General features: G+C 34.4%; 1 protein-coding gene across 1 annotated transcript; it reads right to left on the reverse strand.

The window, feature by feature from the left end:
* Positions 1 to 1,270: 1,270 nt before the first annotated feature.
* Positions 1,271 to 17,517, reverse strand: LOC124359145 (putative tRNA (cytidine(32)/guanosine(34)-2'-O)-methyltransferase). The gene is made up of 6 exons (XM_046811636.1): positions 17,171 to 17,517; positions 14,700 to 14,769; positions 11,212 to 11,387; positions 8,077 to 8,286; positions 2,058 to 2,242; positions 1,271 to 1,415 (listed from the first exon to the last, which is right to left on the reverse strand). Exons 1-6 carry the CDS (start codon positions 17,289 to 17,291, stop codon positions 1,272 to 1,274), a joined length of 906 nt encoding a protein of 301 aa, XP_046667592.1. The 5' UTR covers positions 17,292 to 17,517; the 3' UTR covers position 1,271.

Raw genomic sequence — 17,517 nt, forward strand, 5'->3', positions numbered from 1 at the left:
AACTATGGGCAAAGGTCCTGGTTAGATGTTTTTATAAACATTTTGATTTTAGCTTCCTTAGATATAACTGTTTTAGTTAACTAGCTCAATTATTTACAAGTAAATTAAATTTTCAGAAAACAGTCACTTTGTTATTTATTTAAAATATATTTAAAAATCTAACAATCATTGTAAGATATGAATTAATATGCAGTGACGGTTTTAGCATTACAAGTGCCCTGGGCGAGATTTCTTCGGCGCCCCCTAACTGCAATTCAATTACATACGAAAAAAGGCTACCGGTGCCCCTGGGCGGTCGCCCAACTGCCCCTACCCTAACGCCACTCCTGTTAATGTCACTGGTTCAAGATTGTTAGCACATTTATTTTAATATTATTCTTTGTTAAAAGGTCTCTTCATCATAGGGTAGGGGAAAGCTGTGGCTTTCTAACCAAGAGTTTATAACATTAAAATATATTGTCTGTAAAATTTGTCTGTTTTAAAATCAAATGAATCAAAATTCTATTTGAATAAAGTCCTACACAATTTATGATTTATTTAAATAACATATAACTTGTATAGTTGTAAATACCTGGCTTTCTGTTTATGATTTTAATATATATATATATATGTTTACATTATAAAGGAGTAATTTCCAAAAACTAAATATTACGTTTCTTTGTCAATGAGACACAAATATGGCTGTCTATATTTTTGACAAAATAAGGCAGAGGGATTAACTTTCAAAATGAATTGTTTCAAATTCTATTGTCAATCAGAAAAAAGGTAATGAGTGTTTCTTTTATCTAACATCCTGAACCTAAGGCTTTTATAGTGACAGTGATTATTTTATAATTGCCATATGGCATAGACTCTATATTAATTAAAACAGAGGTGCTGAATGTCTTGTATTTTTACGGGAAAGATGTAAATAGTTTTGTGATCTGAAAAATTCAGAAGTAATGTACAGTAAGTAGTTAATTAGTGTAATAGGTATGTCTATTTCTAAACTTTCACACAAGTATGTATAATTATATTATGTAACCAAGTGTTTCCTGAGTTTTTTTTATAGTAAGCGTTATAAGTTTCATCCGACATAAATCACACAATAAAATAGGTACCTTAGTTATAATTTATAGTTATTAAACCAAACACAGCAGAAATTGCCAGAATAATTCATACAGGAGAGGATAATATACGCACAAAGCAAGGTACAAAGAAGGATTAATAATAGTGAAAGTTTCATTGTGGGTACTGTATTTTAATTTTAGGAATAAAATAAATAAAATCCTTTATGTTTGATTAACTTTATTTGTTCCATCAGGCAGTTGAACAACAGTTTCTCCTGGTTTTGTGATAAGGGCCATAGCTTCTTCATATGGAGGTGAAATAGGTAGTTGAGTAGGTGCTGTGTACTGGTACGGCTTTCCATCCAACTGTAACAAAAATGACGAACTATTGATTTTTGTCACATTTGAGAAAAGAGTTATGACAATATAAACAATGCATTAGGATTAACAAAGTATGAGCAAGACTTTATTGGTATGTAAAAACACAGAGTGGGATGAAGAGGCTGTTCAAAATTTGCAAAATTTGCTATTAAATTTCACAATTTCAAAGATCATTCGAAATTTACCCAAAAATGACATCCAAGTTTATAAAGAATTGTAAAAATTTCATAAATTATAATGTAAAGTACTGATAACTTTGAAATAATTCTCAAACCAATTTGATATGTGAAACTTATCTTTTTCCTATTATAACTTTGTATTATAAAGATATCCAAAATAGTACAAACATCTAAAGTGTAGAGTCAGTTTTATTGGGCTTAATAAATAATTAATTGTGGTAAAAATTTTAAAACTCCTAGTTGTACTGAACCAAAGTAGCATCATTGCAGAGGAACTGCATTTATCACCTCTCCACATTCCTGGCTGCTAATATTCTGCATAGTTACTCAAATATTTAATAAAACTTGTTTATAATTACAATGACATGAAATTGATTTAATAAATGTAGGTTACTATACATTAAATAATAACTATATTCAAACAAGAGAAAACTTTACTTTGACTTACATTTAAACTGTAGTTGGTGTCAGAATCGTAACCACTAAGGTCTCCACATGCCACAAACGGTACAATGAGCCGGTTGATACCGTTCAGCTCTGACCAGTCACAGTTGGTGTTGTCCAACAAGGGGTTGGCCATTGTTGGTACATACCCCTCAGGTGGCGCATAGTTCTGGCATACCACAAATGCTTCTGTAAAAAACATTCAATGCCATTAAACCTAATGCTAGGTAGTGTGTTCAAGTTAACCAAAGATGACTTACTTTTACAGTGGAAATAATATTAGTTTCATATCTGATTGATTAATGTTTGTCAAGATAAACTTATTTGGGCAGAGCAAAAATTATATTGTAATATATAAGAAAACCATTGGACAAACTAATATGATGCATATTTGTGCAGGTGTGAAGATCTCTAGAAGGGGGAAATGGAAGTATTTGGTAATGTCCTATTATTATTGTTATGAAAAAGTTTGAATAGGCTGTATATTTTTTGTAAAAGACTTTACATCTTTATCTAGATCTGAGTGACATCAAGTCTAACGGAATAAGATAGTTGTCCTTGTCTAGGGTACAGTGTCTTCCAATTATTTTCAAGGGTCATTTTTCTCTTTCCCTTTATACATTCCATTTAATGTTCCTTTTTTAAGATGCAGTGACATCAGTAATAAAAAGGAGCAGTAGTACAATAAGATCACAAGCAATGAGACATGTAAGGTGAAATCCAACAACATTTGCATGCCTAGTAATCTCCCATGCTTATATCCCTACAACTCGTACCTCACTAAACCACTGAGTTGGGAAGCAGCTATCAAAGATAAAGCTTCCAATTGTCGTTAACACCAAATACAAGATTTTGAATACAGATTCCATTCTGGAAATAAGCAACAATCATGGGAATAAGACAAAAAATTTTCATGGATTCATACCAATGCCAATTGAACCATCATATTTACAACCTATAATACAATAAACACCAGAACAATAAGAATAGAAAACATGTTCAAACTCAAATTTTGGTAATTTTACAACATGAGAATACAAAAGATAGAACGCTGTCTTCACTAATGTTTGGTTAGAAATGGTGGTCATTAAAAAAAATTTAATAATGCTGCCTGTTTTAAAATCATGGGAAATGTATTTAATGATCATCTCTGTAAAAATAACAATAATAGAAAATAGTCCTTCCGCCTTAGTCGGAAGAGAATGTCGATTTTGTGACAACTGAAACATAATTTATTTATTCTCATTGGATCTACATGTACTTAATATTTTGAAAACTGTTCAAGACACACAAATTGTTTATGATAAAAAGTTTAAGAAATATTACAAACATTCCAGAATTAAGTTCATAAATAACAGAGTTGTGAATTTTTAAAAGTTTAAATGACCGCCATCTTGAAACGAATGGTGTACTAAGCTTACCAAAAAAAGCCAGGGAGATATTCATAGGACCAAGTTTCAACTTGTTTGGGTGTTTATGGGACAGTTATCGTCTCCACAAGCTACTTTATATAGCATAAGTATAAAATATAAATATAAAACATTTGAACGGGGTTTGAACGGGGGTGGTTTTGGACTCTGGGGGCTCATATTTATTTATGACATGCAACAATTTTTGCTAAGTGCTAAAATTAGGACTCTTGAAATATGCTGATTTTGTATACATTGACAAATCTAGCAGTGCATCTTCTGTCATTTGCTATGAAATTTGCCAGGGTAAGTGCATGTAAAATGACATATTTAATATAAGAAAATGTAATATTATTTCAATGAATTAATTTATAGCATGACAGCACATTTAATGGGAAACAAATGACTAAATGTGAAGTTTGTTTATTATGAATTGACCAAATTCCTTAACTGTTCTTATAAGATACAATTATTTAAGTGTGTGATATTCATAGCCATATTGAATACAAACAATAATAACATTGGTATTAATACAACAATATAATTACCAGTTTGGTACAATGATGACAGAATATCCTATGCCATAACACTGTTCTAATGATAAATGGTTTTTTAAAACAGCGCTCAATGTTGTTTAAACATAGCGAATGGAAGATGCCTGTACCCTATATTTTGTATTTCCAACCATCCATCATTAACAATGAACTGAAAACAAAGATATTCACTTTGCAATGCCCAAAGACCTATGATATAAGTGAGTGAGCTGGAGCTGTTAATAAATTATTTCATGAACATCACTGTATGCCTGGTAACTTTAGTAATTTATATTTACACATAGAAAACAATCAGATCAATCATAGGCGTAGCGTGACCTAATAATTTGGGGGGGCACGGGGTCTCCGGGGTGGGGGGGGGGAGCGGGGGGGGGGGGGGGGGGGTGGTCCCGTGGAAACTTTTTTGAAAACTACCACTTAAGAACTAAAGTAAAGCATATGTGTGTATTTTTGTTAAACATTGGTTTTAATCAATTTTTACTATATTGATGGATTGTAAAAAGACTCAATTTCAAATTATACAAGTTTATTCTATTCTAGACATAACTGCAAGGACATTTATAACACAAAAACAAATTTGTGTACAAGACAAAGTTTTAAGGTGAACAGAACTACAGTAATGGTTTTCAACGAACCAATTTTCGTTACTTCTAATGAAGCATTAGCCTCCTATCGGCTAGATTTGAAAAATCTGTTAACTAACAGATCTAGTTTTTTATCTTTCATGTATTCAGACGTCAATTCTTGCTCAATAGACATCAGGGCAAGCCCACTTAAGCGGTCTCTGTCATGGTGCTTCGAAGAAATGTCTTTAGCCTTCGTAGTGTAGAAAAACGATCTTTCTGCGCTTGCTGTTGTGATAGGCCACGAAAGTGATATTTCTAGTAGCTGCCAAACATCTGGTACACTGGCTTGAAGATCAATTCTCAATAAAAAAAATCAGCCAACTCTTGGAACGTTATTCTTGTGGTTGCTTTGTCTGTTTTTGACAAAATTGTTCTTTGCATAACAGTGAAAAAACTTAAGATGTACAGAGAAACTTAAAGACAAGTTTATAAAACTTTTGGATTGCCATAACAGCGTTGTTGTCAATTTCGGTCCAATTAAATAGTAACTGGGCAATGCAGTTGATTTTATCATAATCGTTCTTGGAAAAACGAGATTGCAGGTTTACAATTACTGTGTCCTAAAGCAGCAAAGTAAAATGCCAGTCTTGAACATCTGTTCAGGTTCAGGTTCAGGTGATTGATGAAATGCAGCATCTGAAGAGCAACTACTAGCTTCAAGTTTTTTCGGAATCTTCCTGTTTGCGTGGTAGTGAAGGCCTTTCAACTGACAAACCTTTCATACCATATTTGTTACACTGTTCTTCTGACTCATTCCACATCTGAATAAAGCCATCATCATTTCTGTCCAGTTTTAAACAGTCAATGACTGATTCAACTTTTGCAAAAACCTTAGAAATGTCAAGAGATTCACTCTGCAGTTCTTTGGAGAGTATATCAGTCTGACTCAAAACGCTGTGCAATAGTTTTTAAACTGAATACAAATTCAAATGTGCTGATTTGTTTGGCTAGACCATCAGCTTCGGCTGCAATTTTACGATTTGATACATCGTTTGCAATAACTTCCAAAGTTTCGTACACTTCCAGGGAGCTGCTCTAGAATTACATGGATTGCTTTGTGTCGAACTGTCCATCTAGTTCGAGACAAGCTCACCAGTCTTTTCACAGGGTTGCTACAGGAGTCCAATAATGAAATTCCCTGACTTTTCCCTGAATTTCCAGACCAAATTTTTCATTTTTCCCTGACTTTTTTCGACGCAATCCCCAGGGTTTTTGGCAATTAACGGGGTGGAAAAAAGCGGTGTTGAGGCTAACAGGGGTGGCAAATATAAAAAAGCAAAAAATAAAGTGAACACAGTTTTTAATACGTACAAAAAGATTGACTTAAATGATCTTTTACAACACAGAAGTAAAATATGCGCCGCGTCGTCTGCAGGCTTGGACTCGGCGCGGCGGCAGTAAGTTTATTTGTGTAAAGGGATTTTATATTTTTCCCTGACCAACGTCGAAATTCCCTGACTTTTCCCTGACTTGAGACCGGATTCCCTGACTTTTCCCTGATTTCCAGTCCTGTTTTTTTTTCCCTGACTTTTCCCTGACTTCCTTCCCTGATTTCCCTGACCTGTAGCATCCCTGTTTCATTTTTGTTTTCTCCGCTTTGCTTACATATTGATTCAAATATTGAAAACCTGTTAGCTGATGCATTAATTAAGTTATACAGGTGATTTACTATGGATAAGCAATTCCGAAGCTGTCTTATTTTCTTCACAAAATCTTTGAACAGCCAGATCAAGCAAGTGGGCATGGGCAGTGTGTGTACAAAGCTTTAGGCTCTTCTTCTTGGAACCTTGAAGGGCAACACCTTTGAATTTGCCCGCTCATGTTACTAGCTCCATCATATGCCTGGCCGTGCATTTTATTTAAGCTTATACCCAACTGCTGCAGATACTGTTTAATAGTGTGATGTAAATTTTCACCAGTAGTGTCTGACACATCAACGAAGCCCAAAAAAACCTTTCATTGATTTTAATGTGTCCATCTATTTTAGTAATGTATCGAATGCAAATGCTAAGCTGTTCACGGGTTGAAATATCCGTAGTTTCCATCACAAATAATTGAGTAGGCCAAAGCCTCACTCACCTCTTGGACAATTTGTTGAAGCATTTCACTTTTTATGCAATCTATTATCTCATTTTGTACCTGGGCACTTTTGTATGAATGGACTGGGGATTTCATTAATGTTTGGATTCCTTCCTCCATTTGAGTAGATCTCAGTTGTAGCAGTTCTATAAAGTTCCCCCTGTTTAAATGAAGCAGTACTCTCATCATGTCCTCTTAAGGCAAGATTCTGTTTTCCAAGGAATAGGATGTTTTCAATTATGAATTTTAAATACCTCCTATTCATCTCAACCATTTTAGTATGTGCCGAGGGACAACGAATCTGCTACCGTGCTTCCTGCTTTTCTATACTCATTGAGAAACTGTTTAGATTTTTGATGCATTTCACTATTCTCATGTTTCCTGAATTTTTCCAAAGCTTTCTTCCAATTGTTCATGCCCAGTTTAGTGAATGACTCCTCCCCGCGACCAGACTTTATGTTGACAAAATAGTCGGCATGGGTAACAAAATGCAGCGTCTTTAATGGGGCTATATTCGACCCAATTAAATTCACTGTACCAGGATTCTTTGAACTGCCTCGATTTGGATTGAATCTTGCTTACCTTAAAACAATTCAACAGGCTGAAATGCTCCTTTTGCAATATCTGCACTTTGTACTCCCAATGAAGGAATCTCTACTTTCGCCCTGGAATGTAGCATCACGATCTGGGCGTAAACAAGATGGCGATTCATCACCAACGCTACCTCCAGTGCTACTTCCCGCTAAATGTCTATCTTCATTTACACTTTCACTTGAATTTCCAAGTTTTTTAAAGAATGTTAGTACAGAGGACTGTTTCTTAGACATGATAACAAACGAACATCCGCAAAAATTACACAAACAATAGCAGCTCAGCTAGTAACAATAAGCTTATTGAACGAATAAAACGTGGCGACCACCTAACACAACACAACACACACGCGCACTGAGCTGGTATGATATCCCTCCGCCAGGCGTCGTCAATGCTCGGAGGCCCTCGGCCGGCGTCGGCTGGGCTCGGGTGCAATTCGATCGGCTGCTCCAGCTCGGGCGCAAACCGGCCAGAGTCGGCTCACCGGCACTTGTAAATTTAGTTGTTAAACACGCGCATACTTTACACACACAGATCAAATTAGATGCATACAGAAAAATAGACTAACGGGGGATCTATATTAGTTATTCATTCGTAACTTTTTAGTGTATACATATATGTAATTTAAAGATAATTTATATTATTTTTTTTTTTTTTTGCATAATGTTGGGGGGGGCACGTGCCCCCCCGGCCCGACGCCACTGAGATCAATATCATGTTAAAGCCTGTATCAATTAATCTTTCTAGAGATTACTTCTACCTACCAATGCTTGAATTACGAGAACTCCTGGGTTTAGCAAGGGTCACTCTGGGAAAGAATATCCTGAGTTGAGAGTAGAGCAGAGAGACATCACGTCCTCGGAAGATCTTGGCTACAAATGTTCCGCCCAACTTGAGAACATGGGTCGTGATGTTGAGTGCGGCCAGAAGTAACTGTCCTTGTATGTACTCATCCATATCATGTAATCCCGTCACTACAAACAGCCATATCATGTACTTCGATTACTTTAGATAATATTTTACTGGTAGATATAATTTAGTGGTACTACTAATTAAAGCTTAATCACTAATATAATGTTGTAACCTTGATATGATCATTGATATAAAGTCCTGTTTGTTAGAATATCTGAAAGGGATTGAAGCTGGAATCAACTGCCTCCAAACAAGAGAATGGACGATAAGAGCAGGGCAATACCTGAATGCCCAGAGTTTCGCGGGTTACTATGTAGCCTGAGATTACCTCTCAAATTATAAGGTGTATTCACCGAAGTTATTGTGGTCGTATCAAATGTTACAATACTTATTAGACAATATGGCTGCTGTTTTATCTAACCCTTATTGGACTGTGACACAAGAGCAGATGCTTCACATTGAAGAATGGCACTTTAAGCCTGAAATGCTATTTAAAAAGTGACAATATGTGTAACATTAACTCTCCGATTGTAAGGGAAGTTCTTGGGTAGATTGATATGCATGCTATGAAAGTGCCAATTTATCGTGATAACCGGTTAGTTAGGCAGACTCTGTCTCAGAAGACAATAATGAGGCCAATATAATCTTCTTATCATGCACGGTAACTTGGTGAAAAATTTGGTTATTTCAGAGGAATTACAAGTAAGGTTCTCAGAGACCCAGCAGGCATCACTTCTGGCTGGTTTATACCTACCAGATGAACCCACCACTGGGCACAGCAAAAACCAATGTGCCACTTCAATCTGGGCAACCTTATGGATGTCCAGTAGTGGCACATCACTAACCATAAATGTTGAGATTCGGGGGTTCATAGGCAATTCAATAGGTCTAGTCTACTGTGGGAGATGACTGTTGGAGTTGGTGGGGTTTGTTCCCTAACCTCAGAGGTCCTTGTTAACCTCAACAAGGGTGTGCCACTCCTTGCCTACTTTGACTAGAGGCTGGGTCAGAGCTGGCCTCCTCTTCTTCCGGGGACACATGACTTTGAGATGTAGTGCCCTAATTCTTCCTCATGGATTTCGATAGGAGGCAGCCCCTACTCCCTAACCTTACCTATCCTGAATATCCTGTCACTCCGGAAGCAGCGCAAAGGTTCTTACAGGACTAAGTGCAATTTATAAGCTTCTTGTCCTCAGAGACAGTAATATGAACTTCCGTAGATGGAATACAATTATGCCAGGATCTGTGGAAGGTCAGATAATCCATGCACCAGTCCTACGTTTAAAAGTTGAGCGTATTAAACAGAGGAGAGTACTGTGTAACAGTTAATGCTGTCAATTCAGCAGCAGCAATTCACTCACAATAATTGACTCTAGACTCAATCAGCTTTGTGGTAGCGCCTAAAATGAAGTTTAGTTTTAACAACAAGAAATAAATAATTAACTGCTTGCAAAGAGATACAACAGGTGTCAAATCAAAGCCTTTTCATCTTTTCTTCTGTTATAAATAAAACTTTTCAAAAACATCATATGAGTATATTGCTTGTACATCAAAATGTTACCTCAGCTAAAATTGATTTTCTTTTGGCTAAAATAATAAAAAAGTTTTCAGATGCAAACTTATTTAAAAAAATTCAAAACCTACATATCATTCCTACATAAAACCTTTCAATTTACAGATAGAAATCTTTCAATTTCAAGACAGTAGATTGCAAAGATGTTATATCTGTATTTTATTAGAAGTTCAAATTATGTCTCATTATTCTAAGTTGTACTCATGAGGTGGTGATTGGTAAGATTACAAATAATTGAACTCTTTGCTTAGCGATAACTACAACAGAGATGAACACTTACATGAACACATTTATGAATGAAAATAAAAGCTTAGAATCTATTCTTTCATGTAGTGTGTAGTTTTTAGATTTCATATTATTTTAAGCAATAAAACTTCATGACTTCTTAAATCAAATCAAAGTACTCTTTATTTTCAAATATACAATAATTACAATTACATGATTATTATTATGAAAATACCGTCACATGGGCCGAGGCCTGTGCGTGACGGCGAGCTCTTATTTACAACAATTTTAATAGAACAGACTTTTTTATAAATCCATACAATAAGCAAAATTCAGCTCACACAATCATTCCCACAAAATAAAATAAAATAAAAGTTACGAAAACAAAAATATCTAAGCAAGCGGTTGAACATGTTGTATATGCTGACACGACGGCACAGCAACTGAAAGTAGTTATAGTAAATGTAGTTAATAACGGTAAGTGGGAGTGAGGAGAGACTCAGCGTTATCAGAGCCGATCATCCGCAGCCAGGTAGTAATTAGTCGTTTAAACAGACCAGTTGGTTCGGCCCGCAGACTTCTTAAGCACGCAGACTGCATTTTTCAAAAGAATTCTAGTGTATCACGCTTCTTTGAGTGACTGAGAGAGACGTACATCTCGAATAGCTACCTTCGAGCTAGCATCCTATTTGGAACTTCCTCACCTTGACTGCTTTCTGGGACTTTCGAGCTAGCATCCTATCTAGGACTTGGGGGAGTAACAGCCATGCCCAACAAATATCACACAATTTTCGACTTCGTGGATTTCTCTGCTGACCAAGAAATATGATTATTTTGGACTTGTATAAGTACATACGTGTGGTACACTTTATCAACTCGTATTGAAGCAGCTATAGCACCAGTAACTAACTAGGGAAGGAAATCTCCCTTGCTCTTGGGATTTCTCACTGTAATCTGAGTTGAGGATGTACTCCTCCTCTATTAAAATAGACATGTCCCTTCAAAAATAATGCCCCATACCACTTGGTTGGCTGCTAAGGCATAGTGCGTATCACCCACTTGCTATGCAATCTCGGCTTCCTTGGGAGGCTAAACTCTACTACTAAAATCTGTCAGTTGCCACCTCTAATTTGCATTTTATTGACAGATTGATAACAAATAAATATAATGATCAATGTAATAAACAAACCATCAGGGGCTCCATCACAAACAACTAGGTCAGCAGTTTCCCCCTTAAAGTGACTGATGATCTCTTCCGCGGTGGACAGCTTGGTGATGTCCCCTTGTATCTGTACCACTCCTGGCAATGGGGCCATCGCTTGCAGGTCCACAGCGACAATCTTCACATCCTTTCTATCAGGAGTGCTATAAGGAAAAAACCACTACCTAACATTAAATCAATATTTTTGACAATTCATAACATATCCTAAATCCTAAATCTTTTGAGACAATTCAATATGTATTGCTATAACTCTGAACCTACTTGTTCTAATGCGTGTTTGGATAATGTTTTTTCAAATATCCCACCTCAAAACTATTTCTCTTTTGTGGAACATTTCCCATATTTGGACCACAACGCGCTATGGTTCAGGATCTATGTCACTCGTAATTCCTCAACTGTCCACCCAACATCTGTAAGGAGTCAACCGGTGAGGAAGCGAGTTTTCTCACGGGACAAAATCTTTCAACTAAGAAATGAACTCTTAAGGATCAACTGGAATCATACATTATGTTTTAGTGTTTTGTATTTTAGTGATGCTGACGCCTTTTTTTAACAAGTTCTTTAGGGTATTTATGTTTATCTTTGATAATATTTTTCCTCTTAAGGAATTAAGTTGTATGCCCAATAATAAAACTAAAAACAGGGATGACTGGTTTAATGATGATTTAAAGTATCTTAGATCTTTGTTAATGGTTGCTTATGACAAGTACAAAGTTTCTATGTGTATATGTGATAAAGATTGTTATGCCAGACTTAAATGGTCTTATAGAGCAGCCATTGATGAAGCAAAAATAAATTACAATGCTAATCTTATAGAAAGCTCAAATAACAAGTGTAAAGCAGCCTGGACCATTGTTAATGATATTAATAATAATATAAGACGAACTGGGACATAAACCCTGATAGTTTTAACAATTATTTTATTGATTCTATAACTGAAACAAGGTCAAATATAAAAAAGCCTAGCTCACTATTGGCTACTGAAATGTGCCCAACGTTTGCGAACCCAGATAGTTTTAAGTGGAATCAAGTTTTTGAAATAAGGTATGTTATAAGTAAAATGAAAAAAAAAAAAAAAAACAGACAATAAGGATTTCTATGGCCTATCTAGCAATATGTTGAAGGAAATAGTGGATCATATTGTAGAACCACTTACCATTAGTATTAATTTATGCCTGGAGCCTGGGTGTATTTCCTGATAGTTTCAAAATTTCCAAAGTAATAACGGTATTTAAAAAAGGGCCTGTAACAAGTCCGGCAAGTTTCCCTCCTATCTCACTTATTCCAGTCTTTGGTAAAGTAATTGAACACGTTGTTTATAAGCAGGTAAGCATGTACTTGGAATTGAATGGTTTTTGATCTGATCAACAGTTTGGCTTTAGGCAAGGTAGATCAACAATATCTGCTATTGATACTGTAGTAAGGGAGATTCTCGATGCTTTTCAGTCCAAAGAGTATGCCTTGGCCACTTTCATTGACCTAAGCCGTGCTTTTAACTGTGTTGATCATAGCTTGTTGCTTGAAAAGATGGAACAGTATGGCATCAGTGGATCTGCAAAATCATTTTTTAGATCTTATCTATCTAAGAGGAGTCAAACTGTTTATCTTGATGGCCTGTGATCTTCAGCTAGGGAGCTTAGATGTGGTGTTCCACAGGGGTCTATATTGGGCCCTCTTTTGTTCTTAATAACAATAAATGATTTACCTATTAATATTCAACAGTCTAAAACTTGTATACATGCTGATGACACCAATTTCAATTTTCTTTCTATTGTTAAAAACTTCAACTTGATTTACAATTAAAAGTCAGTAATACTTTAGAACTAGTTTCAAATTGGTTTTCAACTAATAACTTACTTTTAAATAATGACAAAACTAGATCAGTTGTGTTTAGTCTTAGGCCTGTTACAGATGATACTGAGTTTGATAATTGTGTTAAGTTTTTACATTGATTGTAAGCTGTCATGGGTAAAACACATTGAACAACATCCATTAGGCTATCTCGTGTGATTTATCTCTTAAGACATCTTGTGAGCTGTGTTACTAAACATTATATTGTTACTGTTTACTATGGACTATTTTAGTCAATAATTAGCTATGGTTTGATTTTCTGGGGCAATTCCAGCAACCTTAAAGATATCCTTTTGATACAGAAGAAGGCTGTTTGAACAACTACCAAGTCTCACTACCTGACTAATTGTAAACCACTTTTTATTAATTTAGGTATTTTAACTGTTTTTAATCTCTATATATTTTATTTATTGTTATATATTCATAAAGATATTTTATCATAATATAATCATATAATTAAGGAATGAAATCCATGAAAAATCTACAAGGCATGGTAATCGTATATTGATTTACCCTTTACAAGATTGAAAAAAATTAGATCTTGCCATACTGTAATGTGTATTAGACTATACAATAAGTTACCACTCTCAACCAAAGATTTATCTTTTAGTTTTTTTAAATGTAAGTTATATAGATGGCTGGATGCTCATCCCTTCTATAGCATCAATGAATTAAACATGCCAAATTCAGAAATAAATTTATTGTAAATCTGTTAAATATGTAAGATTTATATATTTTATTTATTGATAATTTATTTTAGTTTATTTACTTAGTTTAAGGTTTTATTGGATATTTATCAATATTGTTTTAATTTAAGAATTTCTTATAGTAAAATAATATTAAAATACATTAATGTTTTACATGATCAATTTACAATAGTCTAGTCCTACCTAAGCAGTGTAAACATTACCTATGAAAAGTTATGATTTGTAACACAAAATAATGATCATGTCGATTGCTATATTGCCTAAATACAATAGAGATTTTGATTTTATTTGTTATCATTAAATTCACTTTTGGCTGTAGTATAGTAAGTGGTCACTACCATAATCGAATCATGGATTAGATATATCTATCGAGTACAAAAACTTTGCAACTATGGTTATTTACAATCAATTATTGCTAGCTCTTTTTAATGTATCGAATACTAATATCGTTCCAAATTAATTCAATCAAAGTAAAATCAGTTGTATGGTATTTGAGTAATGGCTGCAAGCACAATGGTAATCTACATGTGTTATTTGTGTTACAAGCACAGTACAAGCAAGTAAGCTCAGACAAGTTTAGAGTTCAAAATAGTATAAAGTGACTAAAATGTTTTGTTGGTTACATTTTGTAAATACATAAAGCTAGAGAGCTTTTTACTCATCATTAAATTTGTATATAGAAAAATAGCTGACCTATACTATATTCTGAACTACCTATAACGTAATTTGGTTATTCGGACATTTTGGTTTCGGTTGTTCAGAAAATCATGAATATCAATGATTTGATTGTAGTGGCTTATTGTACTGCAACCTAACTTTTAAGTTGATTTGTTAGTATAAATAACTTCATACTTCAATATTTTAAACACCATGCCCCAAATGTTAGATTGTACTTACGGAAGCTTTTTTGCAAGTACTTGACTCCAACTACCAGGAGCCGCACAAAGGTCAACTGCTTTTGTCACACCTAAAATTTATCATACTGTTAACAAAATGGAAATAAAAAGAAACAATCTAATACATAAAATAATTTAAAATGTTCAACCCTGGTGACGCCAGATACCAGTGCTCAGCATCGTGCACACCTTACACCACTAGTACCGATGAAGCCACCACCATGGCATCAAATGGAGGGATATTTTTAAGCTGCCGAAATTGTTATTATTTAATGATAATTCATAATTATTGCTATATTATATGTTCAGTTAGATGTCCAAGAATAGGAAATTGACGTTGGTACCTAAAGCAGTCTTCAAAGTACAGTACTGATTAGGTATTTTGTAATGTTTACAGCTTGAGTGTCAGCTGATTTATAGTTAGCTCTTCTGATAACATGTGACTCGATTATCCCACATGTTTCACTATTATTATTTGGGAAATAAGTGAGTTTGAGGTTATATCATGTCAACATTGTTAGTACCAATGATGCTACGGTGGCATTGCAGTACTTCTTATGTAAAAAGTAATATTTCATCAACAAAAATTAATGTTATTACTATTTACGCATGTGGATATTATATAAAGAGTTTCAATGCAAATATTTGGTCAGTATGACACATATCCACACCGTTAGTACTGATGATGGCGTCAAGAATACTTTGGGTAGGGTACGATAAGCGGACCCGGTTTTTTATATCGAAGAATGTAGTCTTCGATACCTAATATTCACATCTTAAATCCTAGACTATCAATCGGTATAAAAGTATCTATAATCCTCATTAACAATCATATGTTTTAAATTAAAATATGAATTTAATATTTACAGTGATCAAACAAGTTATTATAACAAAAATTAGGAAAACTGAAGACAACCATATTTGCTCCTCTCACAGTTACAGTTGTTTCTTTCCCACAAATTTCACATTATGGTGTTTTCGGTACGATAAATTTAAAAAAATTTTAAAGTTAATTACGCGTTATGAGTCAAAATTGAAAGATAAATTCCGCGTGGGAAGTGTTAAAATAATACATGCACGAGTTATTACCCTACATGTATTATTTTAACCCTTCCCACGCAGAATTTATCTTTCAATTTTGACTCATAACGCGTAATTAACTTTAAAATTTTTTTCTAGATTTTACCAACTCTAATTTTTTTTTAGTTAGTGGTGGCTATTAGGAATAAAAAAAATAATACAGTATCACAAAATAATCAGACCCCTATATTTTTTTACAATTTTTCAAAATGTACATAAAATTGAAAAAACAACCTTTTTACTAGAATTTCTAAAAATATTTTCAGCAAATAAAGTAATAACAACAGAATAAAAAGATAATATAATGCTAAATACAACAGGAACACGAACAGTAAATAAGGAAATATGGCAAAACAGCGTTAAACACTAAAATATGCCGTGCCGGGATATATCTGTTTACCGCGTAATGGTTCACCGCAGACTGAGGCAAAATCACGCCACGAGGGACAAAGCCACGCCCTCCCACCACTGCGATGCGCCAATGAGGTTCAAACTGTAACATCTGCTTTTCAGAACAAGTATTCAACACTCCCTTGAACTCTAGCGGATTCCACGGCAACTACAATTTATTAAATAACACAAAATAGACTTTGAAGGATATATCAGTTCACCGCGTTTTGGTCAAAATTAGACCTAACGGATATATCAGTTTGCCGCGTGGGAAGGGTTAAAGTGTTTACAGCTGTTGATATAGACTATTTAAGTTAATAATTCAAAATAATTAATCAGTATCGATTGATTATATGGATGGTTATGATTAAGTAATAATATCGTTTGCGAATTTCGATATAAAAACCGGGTCCGCTTATTGTACCCTACCCAATACTTTTTATATAAAAAAACTTGTTAAGGCATTTTCTATAATGACATATAGAAATTATTTGAATTAATTAAAACAATGTAGTTATGGCAATAATTGTAAATAAAGATCAGTCGATAATTTAAGTAGGCTAGTTCTAAATGGACTTTGGTTCAGTAATCCGATGTTTTGATGAGTGTTTATTATACTGCTCCCTGATTTTTGTACTGAAAGTATTGATGTTCCCTGTTATCAGTTCCTCCTATGCTTACCCCACCTTACCACATTATTCCTCCGATCAAAAACCCCAATTCCCTCTGGTCCTCTAGAGTCTAGGTTGCTGAATTATCTAGGATAACTGAAATTTACGTTATTAATTTAGTAGCAATAGACGGTTTGTCATGGCCTAAAATTTCTTTGAGAAATGTAAATATAACATTTTAAGAATGTGTTAAAAGTAGTTTTAGGTAGGCCCTAAGCAAATATTATCTAACAAACAATCTAATTCAAATTTCAATATTAAAAAAAAACATCGTTACTGTGATAAGTATGACCTAAAAGTATACTTTTGTTCAAAATAATGTGGTACTTACCTTCAAATATGTTAAAGTATTCATTTATTTGCAATAACTTAAAAGCACTTCTAGCACGCCAACCTTGTTCTTTAGCTAACCTGTAATATATGTCTCGTTTATCTTTGGAAGTCTTCCCCATGATTTAAGAAACCAAACAACAAGAGGAACAAGAGGTAATTAGTTAGTGTAAGCACAACTAGGTAACAAACAATCAATTTTCATCTGAAATGAGAAACTTAAAAATTGGATTGTAAACAGCACTTATGAGTTAGTTAGGTTATGTTTGACACTTCTACTGCTTGTTTTCATCAAAACAACTGCTAACTAGTAACTATTCCATTCCATTCCTCCTTCCGTCCGATTCA

Source organism: Homalodisca vitripennis, chromosome 4 (genome assembly GCF_021130785.1).
Source record: "Homalodisca vitripennis isolate AUS2020 chromosome 4, UT_GWSS_2.1, whole genome shotgun sequence".
NCBI lineage: Eukaryota > Metazoa > Arthropoda > Insecta > Hemiptera > Cicadellidae > Homalodisca > Homalodisca vitripennis.